The sequence below is a fragment of the Urtica dioica genome, chromosome 2, assembly GCF_054948205.1.
Source record: "Urtica dioica subsp. dioica isolate 48M chromosome 2, U.dioica_male_clone48M_v1_H2, whole genome shotgun sequence".
Lineage (NCBI taxonomy): Eukaryota > Viridiplantae > Streptophyta > Magnoliopsida > Rosales > Urticaceae > Urtica > Urtica dioica.
Window position 1 is genome coordinate 49403113 of NC_142757.1, and position 22851 is coordinate 49425963.

The following is a 22851-nucleotide window of genomic DNA, read 5'->3' on the forward strand; positions in this document are numbered from 1 at the left end:
TCTCATACGAACTCGAAATTGAGTAATTCCAAATCCTACAGATTCGTGGCGCCGAGATCTTCAAAAATAGACCCATTGTGTTTGATGAAAAATCATGTTTAATGCATCATGTTTACGTTTCCATTTATTTCCATATGATTTCCGAAATTTTTTAGTTATTTCTATGTCTAAGGTAGTAACGTGATTTTTCTACATCTATGACATTAAACATGATTTTTCATCAAACACAATTGATCTATTTTTGAAGATCTCGGCGTCACGAATCCGTAGGATTTGGAATAATTCAATTTCAAGTTCATATGAGATATATATGGTTTTTAGAAGTTTTTATGAAAAAAAAAATGTAGAAAAAAAAAGTGAGAGACAGAAAGTGAGGAATTTGTTAATAGATAAGGGAAAATCAACTTTTTTTTTTTTTGCTTATCAGTTCGTTTGTCTATATTCCTAAAGTTTGGCAAACATGGGCTAAAACATAAAAAAAGTTTGCTTTGGGCCATATTTCTAGAACGTCCATTTAAAATTAGGTTTAATAAAGAATTTAATTTTTTTTCTAAGTGTTTATAATTAGAAGAATATATTGCAATTATATTAGCAAATCTCCTAATCTCTTTTAAGATACCAGCTCAAGTTTCATTTAATTAAACAAATAGTCAAATGATTGCATAGGTACTATTATATCCTCATATATTCTTATGCTCTCTTTTGGTTTCACAACTTTTTTTTTTCGATTTCTTCTGTTACTCACGAGTTAGAAACATTAGCTGATCAAAATTTTCGTTTAGTTTTGGTGAATTACGATTCTTCTTTGATGATTATATCATCATCACTGTCGTTTTACAATTCATCATTTTTTTTTTGGTTTTGTTACCATAATCCCATTTCTTTTGATTATTTACACTATTTAAATATAATGATTTTTCTGTAGCTTATCATTTCGAATCATTATCATATTTTGAGTATGAAATGCTCTATTAGTGGAAGTAGTTTCTACAAAAAGTGAACATATGTTGTAATCTTTGTGACTGTGATTTTTTTTTTTTTTTTAAGATAGGAAATTCTATTAAAATAATTATTGTAATATTGAATTTAAAAAATAAAAAGGGATAACTTCATATAATGCTACTATATAGACTTGCCTTTATCATGTTTATTTAATTTGAATTTTTTTATTTAGAAGTTTTTGAGTTGAATGTAATTTTAAACTTTACAACCCGAATTTCTACACATGGGATTTTGCATATTTTGTTGAGATACAAAACAATTACCTAGTTTTTATTTGCTTCTTAAAAATAATTTACTTCTTTGAACATACTCGTTTCAAATTCTTTTTTTTTTTAATTCTTTTTTTTTTATTATTATTATGACTCGGGCACTCAGCTTTACATTTTTTAGACCTTTTTTTTTCCCATAAGAACTTATCATACTTATTAAAAGTATGTATTCATCACTTCAGGGATCACAATTTTTTAGATATTCTTTAATAACTAGAATATGGCATTTTTCTCAACAACGAAAAAAAAAACATGAATAATAACTAATCATTGGCTTTTTACCTGTTAGTTACTAACTCATATAGAGGTTCGTCTTGATCCAACACGAAGACAAAGGTAGCTCCGATTGATAGTAATAAATAATAAAAAATTCAATGTCAAATCATAAGATTATGCAACTTATTGAATATATATAAATATGTGTGTGTATGTATGTTTATGTGTATAAATCATGCCATAAATGAATCCAGGCTTTGAATGATCGACTTAGTCAAAGCCCATTATGTGGGCTTTTTGGTTGTATTGCTTTGTGAAATGTTTATTCCTTGAATCATAACTCAGAATGATTACGAGTAATGATTCAAGAAAAAAAAACAAGGATTACGAGCTATGAGTTATGATTTAAGAAGTATATATTAGTTGTGATGTTGTCTTTATAAAAATAAAAAATAAAAAAATAAAAAAAACTAGGGCAATAGTATTGTTAAGATAAATTTTGAGGTCTGGTTTGAAAGCAAATAAAAGGAATTATGGCCATGATGTTTAGATGCATTTTTGGGGATTAAAAAAAAATTCGGTAAGCAACGGAAAGTTACAAGTACCTACATTGTATTGTTTATAAATGCATCATTTGAAACATATGGTGTATTATTTATTTGGTTATTCAATATTTGGTTGCATGAGAAATTTGTATTAATAATTACGTATCTCCGACTTTGATTAACCCTTTAGGAAGTCTTAAGAACTTCTGAGCCAGGCTATGGAGGATTCTATGATGTGTTCGAAGAAAAAATAAGAGTGAAAACGAAAAGAGGTACACATATATTTCGGTGAATTTTGATTTCCACCGGATTTTCCAAAGGAAAATGGAACCTCACTTTTCATTAAACATTTTCTCTCCTATTTTTTACCCAAAAAAGTCCCTCAATCCAACTCAAGAAAAATACTAACATAGCCACCATATTCCAAACACGCCCGAGAGAGTTAAAAGTTTCCTAGCCAACAAAATGGAGACGAAATACGAGTTCTATGTCATTCATTCGATCACACAGCATATAAAATTTACAAAAAAAACAATAAGCTACCCCTTTGTTCCACAGGCCCTAAAATTTTTATTTCAAAGTCAAACGAGTCTATAAGGGTAAAAGTGCGACATATCTCCACTGATCTCATCAAAAAACCCAATTTACAGCTCACAAATTACTTCAGCTAGAGAGTATTACCATGCTAATACTCTCCCCCACTTTCGTGCCTTGCCAAATCAGCCTGCATAAAAACGTATTTCGAAAACATGAAAACCAACCCTCAAATCTAATCTTTCAAATCGGCAAAGATGAGATTGATTGTCAAGAGAGAGGTACTAGCTCGTTTCAAATCTAATTTCCACGCAGAGAATAATATAATGACAAAGCAAATCAAATAAAGTATACAAGAGTTTGATCATACTTCAAAGGCAGTCTTCAAAGAGTCGAGCTCTTTGTCCAGATCATTGATGGCCTGATTATACGCCTGCATCGGTGAAGACTGGCTTGTGGTATGAATCTACAGACCAACCCATCGCCGAATAAAAAAAAAAAAAAAAAAAAAACACCCATTAACATAAACAAGCAACAGAGAGCAAAACCAAAAGAAGAGTAAACAGTCGGCGAAATATCTAATTTTCTGTTCATTGACACCCTTATGCGTTAATCACCTCACGAGATCACTTATCATTCATTGCCGAGGCTAATTACGCCGTAATCCAATACAAAAAAGATTACATATACAAACAACAGAAAAAAAAAAAAAAAAAAAGAGGAAACATTCGGCTAAATATCTATTTTTTCTGATATTTGACACCCTTATACATTAACCACCTAAAGTTATCAAGAAAGCTAGCTTGCTAAGCAAGTAAAACTCTTCCAATCGTTTCCGAGGCTAACCAAGTCGAATTTCTACACAAAAAGACAGCTGAGCTTGGCTAGTTCAGAGGCTGAGAATATGCTTACCCTGATGATGATCACGTACTTGAGAGGGTGTGGAAGCTTGTAACCAGCGAAAAGCACGTTCTCGTCCCTGTGTAACTGCCTGATATTCACGAAACAAACAGAGCTAAACGAATGAAAAATTACTCACGAAATAAGAAAAAAAAGAGAGACACGGAAACTGAATCATACTCACATTCTGAGGATGTTGCCAATGGTGTGCTCTTCTCTTTCGATGGTGAAAGAAGCTGCATTGATGATCTTCGTGTCCCTCTCGTACGAAACCCTAGAAATTGGGGGTTTTTTAAAAAAATGGAAATTGACGAAACAAGAAACAAAAAAATGGTAAGATTGAAAGAGATATAGTTTTAAAAAAATCTTACTTTTTGGTTCCTTCTGGGACGACGAATCGCTCGTATCTATCGGGTGCGTTCATGGCTTCGGATTCTTATTGGATCTGGTAAGAAAAATGAAAATCGAAGTCAAAACTATGGCGCCATTTCTTCAGAGACATTACATCAGGTAATCACTACAAACGCAATTCTATTTCCACATTATATAATTTGCTTTTATCAGTAATCGTTTCAAAGTTTTCGCCGCGAAACGAAGACACCAATGCAAACACTCGCTGTTTTACGAAACCTCTCTCTTTACACATCTCTTTGCCAAATCAGATCATAAAGTTGAAGGTTCAGACAAATCTGAAGCTCTGTTACCTCCAAGTCTTACCTGCGTTGGACTCTTGTAAAGCTCGCGGCGGAGGAGGGAGAGACGGAGAGATCGGTGGTCGGAATGGGAGGGTTTAGGGTTTTATAATGGGCTAAGCAGGGTATATATCCAACTTGAGGGTCATTCAAAAGGAAATGGACACAAATTTTTAAAATTAAATAAATGTCTATTTTTTTTTTTTCTTACAAAATTTGTATATAGTTGAGCTTTAATTAACTACGGTTAATTTAAGATATATCACGTATCAAAAATAAATATTTGTTGGTGTCGAAATAATCTTATCAACCAGATATTCGTATTAGTACCAAATTTAATAAAAATAGAGTCTAATTCATGACATGTATTTTTTTTAAGATTTTGCAAAGAGAAAAAAAGAGATATTTATTTAATTAAAAACCGTGATTATTAATGTTAGAATAAGAATCCGACTTATCCAATTTTTTTGTTTTATAATTGATTGAGAAGAGTAATAATAGTTATCATAAGAAAAAATATTAATTACAAAATTTGTCCATTGAACTTTTAACCTTTAAAAATATGGGTCCATTAAGAAAATAGTCAACTTAAACGTTTGACATGACTAAATAGCCAACGTTTGTTAAATCTTAGATAAATAGTCACTTTCAGACGTAAATCATAGGTAAATAGCCACTCTCATATATCACACGTTGACTATTTAGTTTAGATGTACGTCTGAAAGTGGTTATTTACCTAAGATTTACCAAACGTTAACTATTTAGCAATATCACAAAACGTTGGCTATTTAATTAAGATTTACATCTGAAAGTTATTTACTTAAATTTACCAAACGTTGACTATTTAGCAATGTCAAACGTTTAAATTACATATATTCCTAATTTTCTGTAAAAATATTTACCATCGATTTTCAAATTGTTTATTTTATCAATTTGTTTATTTTTAGTAAGGACTCCAAATTTACTTGTAGACCAATGTAACTACAAGATTGTATCCGTTATGAATAAGATCTTACCCATATAATTAATTTTAGGTTAAGTATAAATAGTATACATTAAAAATTATAAAGAGTATAGCAGGGCGATTCGACTTTAACTGTGAGCTTACACAACCAAGACGACAACCAGCGTATTGCAAGGACAAGATGCATTTTCCACCTTAAGGAGAAGTGGCACAAAGGCAATGAAACCCCCATCTCCCATAAATGTGGGTTTTTCGTAATCAATTTTTTTGGTCCCTGTTGAAATTCTAAGTAATTAAAAATAATAAAGACGCCAACAAATTTATTCATCCATGTCTCCCCGAAATATTAGTTTGATTGTTTTAAGTTTAATAACCCTCTCCTTAATTCAAGAAAATATAGAGTTAGCCCACTGATTCTAGTTCATCCAAAGAACGACTTGGAAAACTTGACGTCGATATTGAAAGATTTAAAAGCTAGAGAATCAGAATTCGGAACTGAGATTTAGAAACAACAAGAAATTTGGGTGTCTAGGAATTCAAAAAAGTTTTTCACAATCTAAGAGAAAATTTATAACAGATTCAGATAGAAGCGTAGAGAATAAACAAGGGAGTAAGTTTGCGGTAACTTCCATTACTACAAAAACTGGCTTTAGAAGCGATGGGTGTTTTAGAAGCGACATTCACTTTTAGAAGTGACATGTCGCTTCGAAGCTACTCACGAGGAATGAGGTATTAAAAACACGGTCTTTTAAAATTGAAATTTTGAGATTGGAAGCAATAGTATTTGAATTATTCTTTTAAAATTGAAATTTTGAATTAAAATTGAATTTTTTTTCTTTTTTTTCAGCTCAACAAAACAAATAAAAACAAAAACGAAACAATTATGATATTCAATGATTTTTTTACACAATTTTTTTATGGATAAATTACATAAATGCCCCCTGAACTTTTGACCATTTAACAACGTGGTCCCTACTTTTATTTTTCTTACAGCGTCACCCTTGAACTTTGACAATCTTACAAACTTAGTCTTTCCGTCTATTTTTCTCAACAATCCATCCATTTTTGCCCATGTGATTGGCATGTGACTATTTAAACAGGGACAAAATTGTAAAATAACAAAAAATATTGATTTTATAATTATTTAATATTATTAAAAATTATTATTTATTATATAAAAAAATAAATAAAAATAAAATAATTATGTAAAATATGAATTTTTAATAAAAATGAATTGTAAAAATGAATTATTATTTATTATTAATTTTCTATTATCGTGAAAAAAAAAATATAATGGAAATGTATAAAAAAAAAGGTATTAAAAAAGACAACAAACAAAATGAAAAATGAAATTTTTTAATTTTAATTTATTAATTTTAAATATAAAATAATTAAATAAAGGATATATAGGTAATTTTAAATATTCAAGTTATTACACAAGTTAAAGTAGACAGAATATACTCCCAAAATTTGACGGAAGGACTAAGTTTGTAAGAATATGAAAGTTTAAGGGCGACGCTGTAAGAAAAATAAAAGTAGGGACCACGTTGTTAAATGGTCAAAAGTTCAGGGGTAATTTATGTAATTTATCCTTTTTTTATTGACTTGGAGACTCGCTAAAAAAACTAGTAAAAAACACTCGGAAATTACTCGCAATGACGTCCTTACAAGATGAAGGGTGTTGCGGTAATGTCTTCATCAGCTAGGCTGTGTTACGTGGCTAAAAACGAGAAGGTATGTGTTTGGCTTTTGTGCAAAGGGATCTAATGGATAATATTTTATGATCGGCTCTTTGGCTTGAAATGGCTATACCTAACGTCTATATCATCCCACCTAGATCAACATGTAGTGTACTCAATTTCTCATCGATAAAGGGTTGAAGGGTCCTAGCGTGTTGAAGTAATCTCACTTAGGCGGTCAATTTAACTACTCACCAAAGTACCCTACAGATTCTCGAGCATACAAATTGGGGTCAAAAGCAGTAAACACAAAACTTGTACAAACAACCACTAGTAGAAAAAAGACTTTTAATGGCGTTCAAAATCCGCCATTAAAGAGCTTTAATGTCGCTTTTTGAGCGCCATGGAAGCAGGCGTCATTAAAAACTTGTAATGGCATTTGATGGAAAAAACGCCATTAAATATCACTAGTACAAAAAAGACCTTTGGGTGCGACTTTTTTCGCATCCAAAAGTCAATTTCCGCACCCAAAGATACCTTTGGGTGCGACTTTGGGTGCGACTTTTCCGCACCTGAAAGTCCGCACCTAAAGGCCTTGGGTGCGAAAAGTCGCACCCAAAAGTCATGACTTTCGGGTGCGACATTTAGGTGCGACTTTTCGCACCTAAAGTCGCACCTAAAATGTCATAAAAATCCATTGAAAAGGAGGGTAAAAGAGCATTGGGTGCGACTTTGTCGCACCCGATAGTCAAAAGTCGCACCCAATAGTAAGTTTTGGGGAAAAAAAATAGTACTTTAGACGTCGCTCTATTATAAAGTGACTTTAAATCTTTGAAAAATGTAATTGTTAACTGTGATTTAGTTGTCACCTGATTTAAAAGTGACTTCGATTCTTAATTTATTTATAAAAATAAAAAGCTGCTGGTCCGAGCCTTGTTCAGCCCACCTAAAACCGAGCCTCACCTTCGACAACAACTCATAACAATGCAACGCTTAATGACCATATTAACGAGTCCGAACAAAGCTAAAACTATATAATTTCAACATCACAACTCAAAACTAACAATTCTCAGATTATGGGTTTTATATTCACAGCCAAATCAAACTCAAAATGAATCACACAACTTCACCAAAGCCAAGCAATTCAAACGGCCAAGAATTCACACGGACAAGCTCAATATTCTAAATCCAGTACCCAATTCTCAAAACTTCAAAAAAAAAAAACATAAACAAAAATAATTTCAAGTATTTCTAGAAATTCGCTGGGCAAAACTCCATTCCCTATTTCCGTTTCAACATATGATCAACAGCACCGGTTAAATTAAAAGGGAAGTCAAACAAACCCTTCACTACACAACAACAACCTCACCGTTCTGGGGCGCCTCTTCCTTCTTCCCGTCGTTGGAGCAGTGGTTCTTGAGAACTGTGGCGATATCGGTCTCGGAAGCCCTGGTGGATTGACTGAAGAAACTATTACTACCCCCGTCTGGTGGATTGATTCATGCACTAGTTAAGCTGAAACACATTGAAAGCGGGACAATGAAATTACCAACACAAAAAAAAAACCCGGCTTGCAGTATATCATGAATTTAATTCTGTCATCCCCAATCTAGCTATGATTAGTCCCTAGACGCAAATGAGTTAATATAAACTTATTCCAGAAAGGAAAAATGGATACGAGTCATATCTTGAAGTGATAAAGGAAAAGAATTAAGTAGCAATGATCTGATGAAGTGGCTATCTATAGACAAACAATGGACTCTGAAATCGCTCGCCTCATGCACTGACGATGTAGTTCTTATTGCTGTTGTTGAAGAAGAGAGGTTAGAGATGGATGTATCCGGGCTGTTTTCATGGACCGAGCTTCAGATTTTCCCTCTGCATATTCTTCTCCCAATGGCCATCTTGGCCTCACATCAAACTGATTCAGACAGTGTTTCATTAAAGAGTAGTCATAAGATGTTAATTAATCTGGAGGAGGAAGTGGAAGTCACAAGTGGTTGTAAGATTTAGAAGATTTGAAACAGACCATAAAATCTTCGAGGTCTTCTGAAGGTGGTGGTGGATCATATCTTCCCACGCAAAATTGCTCAATACCAGTCCAAGCCACCATTACACCTGGTCAAATACAAATACAAATTCAATATAATTATTTTTTTCATTTTTTTTTAATTAAAGGATCAATCAATTTCAAATTCTGTCCGATAATAACATCCATATATTTTTGTTTACCAAGTGGCAAGGAGAAAAAATGAGCTCAGCTCTAAAGCAGGCATGCACGTAATACCAAACCAAACAGATGTGTAGTTGGGAATATAAAAAGGAATGGATGTATTGAGTAAATAATCGCTAAAATATGTGCCAAACTAGATACAACAAAAGAAAGAAATGGAGTTCCAGAAACTTGAACTTCCACGATTGAGATCGACTTTGAAAATTTTATTCTTCAATTTTTGAAACTTGAAAATCAATCCTACAATAATTCAAAATCAATGTTTTTAAAACCAAGGGTCATTTGAATTACCGTTGTCTGTACAAAGGTTGGGAGGAGGGCACACAAGCTTCAAGTTGTTTTTGTTGACAACATTATCAAGCCGAGCCCGGACGTATTTATTCGAGGCAACACCACCAGAAACAACCTGCGCAAAAAAAAGATGCTATATGAAAAAGTGAAAAAGTAAACTATCTTGAATGGCATAAATAAAAAGAGTAGAAAACGATCAAAATTCTCGTTACCAAGTGTTTTATAGAAGGTTCAATCTTTAAAGCCCAATTGATTGCTCGCTGACACCTTTCCTCAAGATGTAATACAGCAACACGCTGCCATTAAATAGTAACAGGGAGCAGAGTGAATATTTTCATAAATCAAAAAGGCAAATAATATCATTATTCACCATAAATAAAAGCAGAAAGGCATCAAGAATAAAATAAATTAGGTAACCTGAAAAGCGGCAGCAATATCTGCTCGAGCCTGTCTATCTTCACTAGTTGCAGAGGAAATAGGCACTGCAACGTTACTGAAGAAATCGGAAGGATATTCAGGACAAAGCAGATATAAAAGATTATATAGCTATCAATATAATCACAGCACAGAACCACAAAAATTGCAATAGTGGGTAAATTTTTATCTTCATACTTGACAATAGGTATAGCTTGAAGCGCTCGACGGCGGCGTCGAGATTCTTTTCCCAGTCCCCGGTGGCGAGCTTGCACTAGACCTGGGAGCGCTCGAACAACATGTTCCCCCAAAAGAGATGAATCTGCGACCGCATGACCGCGGCCTACTCGGCGGCCTCCTCCGCTGACGGTCCCTCCTCTCCGCCGCCCTTGCGCCTCTTGAGCGCGGCGGCCTCGTCTCTCTTGGGGTCGCAGTTAATGTTCTCCTCTCACCGTTCCCTAAAACGCAAACAATTGTGAGTCCGAAAACGAATAAATCAAATAAAATTTTCGAAGTCGATTTTGTATACACGAACAACACAATAACCACAAATATAAGAGACCGACAATGAATTAGAAATAACCTAAACAATCGACGTCTGGTTCGAGAGAAACGGAAATGTCTGTATCGGAATTAGTGGATTTGCTTCGGCGGAGATTCGCCATCGAAGATTATCGATCTATCGATCGTCTCTCTTTCCGACAAACCGCGCGTCCTCTCCCTCGGTCGCTCTCCTTCTCAGTCTCGCTCTCTCGCTCCCCCTCAATCTCTCTTTCTCTCTCTCGGCCGCTCAACCCCCTTCTTCTTCTTTTCTTTTCTCTTCTTCTCTTTCATTTCCCTTCTTCTTCTAATCGCATAGAATTTGGCAAAAGAGGCAACGAAATTTTAGAAGTGAAATAAGAGGGAACAAAATCCCGCTAAATTTTTAGACCAAATATTTTGGACTTTTGGGTGCGACTTTGTCGCACCCAAAGGTATGATGTTGGACTTTTGGGTGCGACTTTGTCGCACCCAAAGGTATGATGAGCTTTTGGGTGCGACTTTTTGCACCCAAATTTAAAAAAAAATCAGCGAAATTTTTTGGTTTCTTCAGTGACATTTGGGTGCGAAAAATAGCACCCGAAAGTAATTTTTGGTGCGACTTTTAGGTGCGAAAAGTCGCACCCAAAAGTCATCCGCACCGAAAAACTGTATTTGTAGTAGTGTATGTCTACGTGGCAGGGAGGGTTTTTAATGGCGTTCAACTTTTGAATGCCATTAAAGTAACTCCCACGTAGGACATCAGAGGTGGCAGTATTGTTCAGCATAACTTTTAATGGCCCTCTGTAGTCGAGCGCCATTGAAACTCCTATTATATTTTTTTAATTTCAAAATTTTCGTAGCCAAATTCCTGCACCGAAATAGCAAAAAAAAAATATATATATATATATATATATATATATAGCACAGACCACCTAAATAGTACCAATTGCAGTAGCAAAATATACTAATTAAAATCACCAAAATAATACTACGTTCTATAATTTACAATATTGAAGTAAATTTTTTACAACTAATAGTTCTAATAGCTAACTGAACAAGGTATCAAGGAGCAAACCATCCAAATAAAGTTTCATACGACAACATACATGATAAAGATATGTGTTACAAATAGCTAGTCACATACAAGAGAACTCAATGATTATGAAAAAGCTTGATGAATTTCTGTAGTTACTGACCTTGCCACCGACAGTTCTTCAAACTCCATCATCACCTTCTCCATCTTCACCGGTAAAGGTTGTGGTCAAGCTTGAGAACACTATAAAACTAAATTTATACAACGAAAACATGTCCTCTATTAACCATGGTTTTTTACTAAAGCTTTCGAGTCTTTGTTACAAGTGACAACCTTTATCTCTTAATAAACAAAATCAATACATTGTAGACATGTCCCATATTCAATCGGAATCAACAATGTTATGATTTAAGTCTTCCTACTGTATCTTTGGAGACTAAGTGCACAACAAATAATACACACAGCAGAACCATATACTAGACTTACTTTTATCACACTAAAAACTTAATAATGAGAGATATGAAAAGACTCGAGTATAAATCATCCTCGTCGCTGACGGTCACAACCATAGATAAGCTAGAAATCTTGTAACGAAAAAAAGACTTAAAAGAAAGGACAAAACTTACCAGAGAAAACCATATTAGGAGAAACGAGGAGAATCCTTAGGACATTTCATCGAATACCTTTCCTCCTACAGAAAAGACCACGCACACCAGAGAAATCGCTTCATCTTTGATACTATCATGAACATATAAATGGCATCTGAGAGTTTATAAAACATACAAAAACATACAACATTTCTGAGCATTAGCAACAAGAGAGCCATAAAAATAAGCCAACATCTTCTAAGTTTATCAAATTCATTAGATTGCTAGACAACGATATTTACAGAGTATGAAAATGTGTGTAAGTAAATAAAATTAACAAAGAAAATTCACTCTTTTGTAGTTACAATAAGAAAAAAAAAAACACTCACCACAGCCGGAAGAGATGCCGGGGTGGAAAGAGGACCCTGAAATTGCGAAACTTTATAGAAACATTTGAAAGCATGTGAATTTACTTAAGAAACACAAAACTTTAAAAAATAAATCTTGAGGATAAAAAAACCGTAACCTAGGCAAGTACCTTGACATCGACGAAGGGAAAATTGAACGAACAAAAAGGCAATGGAAACATAAGTGAACAACGTCGACTAGGACGAGAGACTAAGATGCAAATGAGGTGAAAAAATATAAGGAACGAGTCTGAGAAAATTTGGAGAAAAAAACCTAACCTCGAGAGGACGGCCGTTAACGACCACGAAACAATAAACTCCGACCAAGATGGAGTTAATTTACTATATAAACGCTTCAAAAGAGTTTAATTTAATTTATAAACAATTAAACCATGAAAAAATGAAAACCCTAACCTTGGAATCCATTGAAGCCGTCCGTGAACAAAGTTGTTTGGCGGTCGGCAAGGAGCGGCGACTGTAGAAGAAAATTGACGGAGAATTGCGTCGAGTAGCAGCGACGAGGATTGGCGAGGAGGGATGTCGAGTACAAACGGTGAGGAACGGCGAGAAGTGTTTTTGGGTCTGTTTGGTTAAAGAAAAACGTGATTATTGAACGGCGACAATCGACGATTCTCGACGGCGAATAGCGGTGGCGAGGAGCGGCATTGAGAAGCGGCGGCGAGGAGGGCTGTCACGCACAGGTCTGGGTCGTGAGCTGTGTTAAAGGCATTTTTGGGTCTGTTTGGTTTAAAGAAGGACGCGAAAAGAGGTAACTATAAAATCGTGTATTGATTCATGAAAAAAAATTTAATGGCTTTGTCAACCCCAGAAGGACTTTTTAATGGCGTTTAACTTTTGAACGTCATTTATTCTCCCAAACCCAGTTGTCCTCCTGTAATTGGAGGTTAGGTCACGGTGGCAGCAAAATTTATTCCTAATTAATGGCGTTTCTAGTTTACACGCCTCTGAATATAAACACAACCACATGGCTCTAGATGAATGGATTATATTTATTTATTGGCTTAGATACTTTAAACGCCATGAATAGTTTTTTTTTTCTCTACTCGAGAATATAACGTGGCGCTCTTTTATTCGTCTGTGTTGGTAATACAAGCATCTAAGTACGATTTATAGCTTTAATGGCGCTTGTTTATGTGAACGCTATTAAAAAAAGCGCCTGGAAAACCCATTTTTCTAGTAGTGAACAAAATCAAACTCAAGAAGTTTATGACTAACAACCCTATTCATAAGCTTAAAATCCTACAGTTTCCTAGGCAAACATTTCGAACTAAATTCAAGACAAGGCAATCACAACCACCAATTTCTACCTAAAACAAGAAGTTATCTTATACTAATAAAAAGAAAATAAACCCCCTGACAAAATGAGAAATCCCCTCCAAACTTGAAAGGAACATTGTCCACAATGTTTGCACATACACATATAGGGGCTGGGAAAATTACCTGACAGGTCGCCTCCTGCGCAAATGGACTCGTCGAAACTCTGAGCCGATTTTTTTTGGTAAAGCTATAAATAAAATAATAAAAACAAAAAAACTGAAGAATAAACATTGGGTTGTCTCCCAACAAGCGCTTTAATTAACGTCAATAGCTTGACGGGATACCTCTCTCTAGCTCGTGCCTCGGTGGGCTTCCTCGCCGAGTCTTCTCCATTCCTGTTTGTACGGTGGTGGCCATTCTCCTATCCTCGGTGCGCCGTGAGCTTTGGTCTTTACATGCTAGGCTTCGCCCTTGTCGGTCTTGTCGGGAGGTGTCACTGGCGGTCGAGGTGGCTTGGGAGGCATGACTTCTTCAAATTCGAGGCAGTGAACCTCCTCTTTGAACTTAGCGCGTTATCAAGAATCATATATCCCGAATGTCTCCTCTTCGCGCTTGATGCGCAGCTTTAGCTTGCTCTTCTTTATGTCGATGAGCGCGCATGCGGTGGCTAGAAGAGGCCTTCCGAGAATTATTGGAATTTCCTGGTCCATCTCCATGTCGAGGACGAAGAAATCTACGTGGAAGCCAAACATGCCCACCTTGACAAGGACATCCTCTAAGAAGCCTCAGGGGTTCTTCACCGATCTATATGCCATTTGAAGAACGGTGCGCGTTGGCTTAACCTCACTTATCCCAATTTTATCAAAGATGATGGATAGCATGAGGTTGATGCTTGTCCCAAGATCAAGTAGACCTTCCCGATGACGCATGGAATCGCGAATCGGCCCAAGTCCTTCATCTACGACAGGATTTCGTGCTGGATAAGCGCGCTACACTCTTCGCTCAGCGTCATGAAGCGTCTCTCCGGATAAAGGATTTGTGGCGTGTAAACGCGGACCAGAGGATATTGTTTGGCTGCATGAGCACTCGACGAAGACGCATCGTTGTTAAAGATCTTTGGGCTCTTAGGTGCAACGCTACTCTGGTGAGTGACAGCGTTGCATTGCTCCTTTGAATTATTTACCATGTTGCTCGAGAGCGTTCCTTGTGGTCAAGTTGTGAGAGCCTCGGCGATCTGCCCGACTTGCGCCTTGAGACTCCGGAGTTGTTCGAATTGACTCTGGAATGTCTTCCGTGTCTCTGTCACGAAGGCCGCAAGGACGTTTCGAGGTGGTCATAGGCTCAGGTGGGCGTTGTTGGAGAAAGCCATGTTGCTAGAGTCCATGTGATGGTTATTTAGGCAAATTCTATAGTCTTATCCAAGCAAAATTTTGGGAATTATTCATCGCCCCATGTAATTATTATTGTAGCTCTGGATCGAGAGACGGTTGTAATCACCCAAAAAAGATTTCATTTCTCCGTTGAGCCTGCGATTCCGTGCGGGTAGTGGTCGGCGGCGAGGTTCTCATTGCACCAAAAGCAACGCTCAGGTGTAGTTGCGTGCACGACATTCACCGATCCTCGACTCTCCGCCAGTTGTTGTTGCACGACCGTCATTTGTGTTGTCAGAGCTTTTATCGCCTCCATGTTGATGGTCGAGGTTGTGTCGGGGTTTTGTTGCGTGCTTCTCCTCTCCATGGGGCACTGGTCATTTGAGCGCGTTAACTCTTCGAGAAGAGTGTGGCATTAAGATGGCGTCTTAGTCGATACAATGCCTCCCGCAGCGGTATTGACTAAGGTCTTCATAATGGAGATTAGACCATAGAAGAAGGTCTGGAGTTGCTCCAACAGGGAGATCCCGTAGTGTGGACAAGAGGCGAGTTTAGAAACTTCGATCGGAGGAAGAGCGGAAGAAGAAGAACATGGAGAAGCTGAGGAAGAACATGAAAAAACGAGATTGTCACGTTCAGTGACGATGATGATGGTTATGACGGTATTAATGAGGATGATGATGAAGAAGTTGACAAGTTCTCTTTCTAGTGAACCAAAGAGTGTGTGTGCATAATAGATTCGTGTTCAATTTCGTGACTTGCTTGGAACAAATTTTTGGTATCTATGCCTTTTTTTAACTTGTGTTTAAGGTCTCTTTGTTTTGGGTCAACCTAATGATATGTTTAATTTAGAATTCATTTTTTTTTTCTTTTCCATTGTTTCTCTTCTTCTTGTTTTTTCACTTGTATACGTATGTCATTAGTGTCGTATTTTTTAGTTGATGATTCTTGAAACACCTCTTGTTAAAACATTTGTTGATTTTTTAGGTGTTTGATGAAATGCTTGAACTATTTACATTTTGAAATTAATTTATATCAATTTACATTATATGTTAGATGTTTGATGAAATGCTTGAACCATTTGATTTTTTAGCTTTGATTTTTAGCATAAATAGTGAAGAAATTGTGTCTTCCATGTCAACAAATCATGTCGATTGTTGACAATTATATGTCAACAAATTGTGCCGATTGTTGACATCTATGTCAACAAATCAATAAACTTTTCAGTGTAGTCATTTGTTGACATATATATATATATATATATATATATATATATATATATATATATCAACAAATCAATAAACTTTTTAGTGTTGTCATACATATATATGTCAACAAATCGTTAAACAAACCAAAAAAAAAAAAAAAAAAAAAAAAAAAAAAAAAAACAAAAACTAGATTTTTTGCAAGACTCAGAGAAAAAAAATAGAAAAAGTAAAGAAAAAAAAGAGTAAAAAAAGATAAAAAAAATATTATCTCTCCTCATTTTACTAGTATTTTTGTTTAAATTATGATTTTGGTGCAAAATGAGAATTGGGTTATAAAAAAAAGTAGTATATCAATAATTTTTTCAAAAAAAAAAAAAATACAAAGATCTATGTTACGTGAACCAAACATGTTTTCAATATAAAAAAAAAGTAGTATATCAGTCATTTTTCCAAAAACTTAGGGGCCGTTTGGTTTAGTTTTCTAAACTCGTTTTCTGTTTTTAAATTTATTTTCTGATTTTAATTTTTAAATTTAAAAAACAGATTTAGAATTACGTTTCAGAATATTTTAAATGTTGTTTGGTTATGTTTTCCATTCAATTGTATAGAGATAAAATAGAAAACAATTTTTCATTGTTTTCTGTTTTCTAAACAAATTTCAAAGAAAACAGAAACATGATTCTAAATCTGTTTTCTAAATTCATAACCAAACACTTTTTCTAAAACTGTTTTCTAGAATTTAGAATCAGAAAACAGAAAACGGGAACAGAAAACATAACCAAACGGTCCCTTAAACCAAACATGTTTTCAATTTTTGTTTTCAATTTTTTCCACTAAAAAACTAAAAAATTGTTTTTTTTCAGAGGAATACCAAACACACCCTATGGGCATGTTTGGTTGAAGTGATGTAATGAGAATGAGAATGACAATGGCAATGAGAATGGAATAAAGAAGGAATGGAATGGAAATACAAACTTGATTATTTTGTTTGGTGAGTATATTAGAATGAGTGATTGAATATATACTAATATGTTTGGTTATTAGTAGAATGGAATGAAATTAAATTGCTTTTTACAAAATACAATATTATTATCTACATACTTGTACAGGTGATGTGTATACTAATATGCGTACACGTAAAATCTAGTATATAATTATTATATACTTGTACATGTGATATATACCAAAATATAATATTATTATCTACATACAGAGAGTACACAATAAGAAAATGAAATAAATAAAAAATTAAAAAATTGGTTGATAGAAGAACAAGACGCAATTCAAATCACAACACACATAAACCCAAATCTCAGACTAACAACTATGGTAAACGTCGAAGTAGATCCGGCGATTACATTGACTATTATAGTGATGAAGGGCCGCGTAGGACGATGGCAGCGGCGGCGGAGTTTGGCGGCGGCGGCGGAGTTTGGCGACGTCGGGTTACTACCTGGCGAACGTCAAAGCAGCTCCGGCGAGTATGGTGATATATGACCGCATCAGACGACGGCGGCGACGACGGAGTACGGTGATGATTTGCGTAGTTGGGTTAACTACCTGGTAAACGTCAAAGTAGCTCCGACGACTATGGTGATGAAGGATTGCGTTGGTGGAGGGTGGCGTCATACGACGGCGACGGACTTTGGAGGCGATTGGTGTAGTTAAGTTTTTGGGGTTTAGGTTTAATGCAGATTTTTTTTTTTCTCCTGTTATAAACTAAATGGTTTTTTGGGGATTTTAAAAAATATGTTGGAATGGAATTATGATTCAACTGGTACCCCTGTTGAATGTTCATTCTTATAAAATGAGTGAATCATCATTACTCTGGAATAAGTATTCTTGTTTTAATTTTAAACCAAACATCAGAATGAGCCTAATTTAAAGAATGATGATTCCATTCCATCCCCCATTCCTTTCAACCAAACATGCCCTATGTGTTACGTGAACCTCCAAAACGAGTCTCCATGATAATGGGGATAGTCTATGAAACACAGGATCACAACTGAGGTGGATGATTATCTAATCAATAGTGTACTGTGAGTGTGACTCATGACCGTATAAAAAGGACCTTGGGCATATAACTATTAACTACCATCGTATTGTCGTATGCTTAACTTTGACTACCGAAAATAACCCTCGTCCACATTTAAGGGTATAATGACAAAGACATAGCAACGAGGGTATTATCGTCTATTCCACAAATATATTCTGTAAGGATAAGATTAAATAAAAACAGGCGGGAGCTTAAAATATGTATAAATTATAACACTATGCTAATTTAAGAAAAACAAACAACTTGGAAACATAAAAACTGGCAAGTGGAGTTTTAATTGGGTGTCTCTGCGTGACGACTTAGTCATGACGTCATATCTCTACGTCGTATATAGCTAAGATGAGAGATTCTCACTGGACGACGCGCTAACCGAGGCACGTGCTCATCAGTTTCCGCTTAAGCATTTGCATTTGCCATTTGTCGTGATGTTTTTAAATTTAAATTTTAAACACAAGTGCTCTAAACATTAGTAGACTTTTGTGGGATTATTTTTATACTCAATTATTCCACTTGAAATAATATAAGAAAAACTTTAACGCTTGTAAACAACGTTAGGTTAGTGACAAAACACATGTGGCGATCTTTTCTTCAATAATTGTTAACACAATTTTTTAGATAACATTTACGCGACACATGCGGTGCAAAGATTTGTCACGTGGATCGTGTTAAATCTTCCAAATCACTTATCGAAGACTTCAAGTTGTGACTTGAGCTATGAGTCACTTCCGTCGGAAACGCTTGGACTCAAAATGTCAAAGTCACGACGAGTTCGTAGCAATGACGTAGTGGAGTGATTTTCTCCTACGAGCGTTCTGATGCTCAACATTAGCACGGGGCGCTAAGGAACGTGGGAGGTCTCATCTCGTCTCTAGATGGTAGAGAGGGGAAGTGATGAATGATAAAGTGTATGTTGGCAGTAGTTTGCCTTTGGGAGAAAAAAATGTGAGAGTTTCTCTAAGTTGGAGAGAACTTACCTCAAAATCGTGATAAAATGAGGGTATTTGTATAGGTTTAAGTGTGTTAGATAATTGGTATAACATGTGGGGCCCACTTGATTGGAGAAATGGCAGAGAGATCCTTCGGCTTTGGTGATTCTGGCGGGATCCTTTGACTTTGACATTTTGGCTGAAGGATCTTCTGGTTTTAGGTCTTTTGACAGGAGGATACATTAGTCTTGATATTTTGGCTGAATGATCTTTCAGTTTTAGATCTTTTAACAGGAAAATCTTTTGATCTTCACATTTTAGCAGGGATCTTCCGATTTAGGGTTCTTTGGCCAGAGGATCATCTGGTCTTGGCACTTTGACGAAATGATGTTATGATTTTTGTTGTTTTTGCCTTTAGATTGTCTTTTTTTCATACGAATAAACGACGCCATAACAATAGTAATAAAAATAATAAATATTTCTTGTATACAATTAGAAAAATAATTTTTAGAATATATGTTCATTATCGTAATACTTAGTATAGTTTAGTTGGTAAATATTACACACCACATCCACATTAGTTGAGATCGTGAGTTCAATCTCTATTAATAGTTGCTTTTAAAAAAATCATTATCATCGCCAAATGATATAAATAATTAACCTATTAAAATTTAACACTTTTCTCGTTTGAAATATTCAAACAAAAAGAATAGAGCTGATATTATGAGTTGAATATTAAGCAAAAGGTGCAAACTTTACTAACATGTCATTTCTTTTTCTTAATTTGATGGTACCTATATGAGAAATAGCACACACAAGATTTCATAGGTTTTAAACCAAAAGTAAAGTAGTTAAATTTATATTAAAAAAAGAGTAAAATTTAACAATGAGAAAATGGCGGCAAAAATACCAATTGTTTTCGTCTTTATTCAGTTAGTTATCTAATATTTTTTTTTCGTCAGCGAAAATACCAATTGTATAATTTTTGTGTCTCCGTTACTACCAATTTTAAATGGACGGTCTGGATTGATTTTTAAAATGAAAATCCCTTTATTTATTATTCAGATTGTTTATTTGATTCATTTTTAAAAATGAATATAATGAAATATTTTATTAACTAACATAACAAAACGAGTTATATTGTTATATCGAGAAATTCCCAAATCAGAAATTCTCAAAATCGAAATCTATAATCGAAGCGTAGTGGCTGAAGAGCGTGGAAGTGATGGCGAAGACGATTTCGAAATGGATGAAGAAGAGTACGACGAAAACGGAGAACACGAGGTCCACCTTAAGAACACGACTCATCCTCAACAGTGGTGGGCCGCCGTGAACGAAGCCTGTAACGTCGGCGATGATGGCCAACGAGACTCGGATGGGTCATGGGAGGAGAGCGATTTGGATAGTTCGTGCAGCGACGACGACGTCCAAACTCGGAAGGGGAGGAGCAGAAATGAGTTCAATCCACAGTCAAGGTTTGAGAATTTCATGTTCAAAATCGGAATGGAATTTCCAACCATGACCAATCTGAGGAATGTTCTGAGAGAAGTCTTTATTCAAAACGATAGGGATTTTAAGTATGTATTCAATGATAGTCAAAGAGTGCTAGCAAACTGTAGAGACAAAGGGTGTAGGTGGGTTTTATACGCCAGAGTGAAAAATACTGATTACAAGACGGTTAGGATTAATACCCTTATGGACGAGCACGATTGTGGCATAGTTTTTGATAACACACGCGTGACAAGCCGATGGTTAGGAACACATTTCAATAGAGCAAAGTCTGTTTTAATGCTAGCTAGCAGTCTGTTTTTTTTAACAAATGGTTTTATTGGCAAGTCTGTTAAGATATTAGTATGGACATATGCAGATATGTTTTGGTTATGCAGATGCAGATATTTGCATTGACATAGCAGTTTGTTTTTTTGGTTATTAATGAATGCCAAGTTGTTTTGTAGATGCAGATTCCAATTTGGATTTAATGTGAATGCAAATGCAGATGCCAATTTTTTGGTAAATGTATTATTCATGGAGTGAATGCCAAGCTGTTTTATAACAACTCCATTTCTATTTCAACGCAAATTTCATTGCAAAGAGTACAGACACAAACACAATACACAATTACAATTATAACCAACCCAACAAGAAACTAAGAAAAGAGTCTGGATCACAAACACATTACACAATTACAAACCAACCCTACAAGAAACTAAGAAAAGAGTCAGATCACAAACACATTACACAATTACAAGCAACCCAACAAAAGCAGAACAATTATGATCAAAACAACTTGCAGTCTGAAAATCCTTGTTCGAAGTGGCTCAATCTCACCCTCCAAATTGTTCTTCTTCTTGATGAGTCCAGGAATGATACGCTTGGATCTTTCACATAGTGCGGGATCTTTCCATCGAAAAAAATTACAGCCACCCTCTTCCTTATAACCCGATATGTGAGCATATTCCAACAAAGAAGAATACGAAAAGAAACTCAACGATGACTAGAATCTCTTACCTTTTTTTTAGCGACCCATAGGACCTCTTACCAGGATTTGCATTCGTCCACTCCGTCGAAGGCACGCCACAGATGTAGTAGTACCACGCTATGTCATCGTCCATTGCTACGAAATCACGAGGAAGAAGACGATAGAGCCGAAGAGAAGTCTGGGCAATTTGACGATGAAACTAGGGATTTCAATTTGGGGCTAATCTTATTGTTTCAATTTTGTTTCAATTGTGGGTATAGAGATCTCGTGGGTATATCTACCTATTAAATGCATATTTATTAGATTCAGATATTAGATAATAATAAAAAACAACCCATTAAAGTCCGTTTGTAAATATTAAATTTACTTCAAAATTGTTCTTTTTAAAGGATGTTGGCTTAAGATGTTGACACGTGTAAATCCGTTTGTATTTAACAGTCTTGGTGGTAACGGAGACACCAAAATTAAACATTTGATATTTTCGTCTACGAAAAAAAAAGATTAGGTAGCAAATTGTATAAAGTCGAAAACAATTGATATTTTTACCGTCATTTTCTCTTTAACAATTCGTACTTTTTTTTTAATTTTTTTTTTTTTATCAAAATTCTACATGGCTAAACCGGTAGTTCTTTAATCAAAATTCTACATGGCTAAACCGGTAGGCAAAGCACTAAACTACATACAGATACAAGTGACTGATTTATGATTTACAAAAATTTATACATGTTCAAATAAATTCCTAAAACTTTTCGTCTCCGACCGTGGACTAGATTATAGCGAAATATATCATTTTTCCATAATACTATACGAATATACGATGCCTCTCTATTTAACCTAATCCTTGTTACCTAATAAAATACTCAAACCCGTTTGCAACCTCCACATCATCCAAACTAAAATCTAAACCGACAATTCATACATAATCAATGCGACCAAATTCCTATATCTAAAATTTGTATACTTATCGTTTAGTTTGACTTGAATCATACGTATAATTCTACAAATATACGTTAGGGATCGTGACTCCCAAATACGTATACTACGAAAAAAAGCCATGTCATATCGCGCGTGTATATTTTACTTTTGCCATTTCCTCAAGACAAGGAATTTTCCAACGAGCTTCAGTGATTCTTTCCAGGTATTTCCTCACACACATAAGTACAAAACTGACACATACAATAATAATTATTTTAATATATATATCTATACAATTAACTTCAACGCCTATATATTATAACCCACTCTT

General features: G+C 35.1%; 1 protein-coding gene across 2 annotated transcripts; it reads right to left on the reverse strand.

The window, feature by feature from the left end:
- Positions 1–2289: 2289 nt before the first annotated feature.
- Positions 2290–4327, reverse strand: NRPB11 (DNA-directed RNA polymerase, RBP11-like protein). 2 transcript variants are annotated; one of them, XM_089601235.1, is made up of 6 exons: positions 4184–4327; positions 3838–3911; positions 3651–3740; positions 3479–3557; positions 2937–3032; positions 2290–2756 (listed from the first exon to the last, which is right to left on the reverse strand). In XM_089601235.1, exons 2-6 carry the CDS (start codon positions 3888–3890, stop codon positions 2718–2720), a joined length of 357 nt encoding a protein of 118 aa, XP_089457361.1. In that variant the 5' UTR covers positions 3891–3911; positions 4184–4327; the 3' UTR covers positions 2290–2717. The 2 variants fall into 2 exon arrangements, with proteins under 2 accessions (XP_089457361.1, XP_089457364.1); XM_089601238.1 differs by having other exon boundaries at positions 4171–4296.
- Between the last annotated feature and the right edge of the window lie 18524 nt (positions 4328–22851).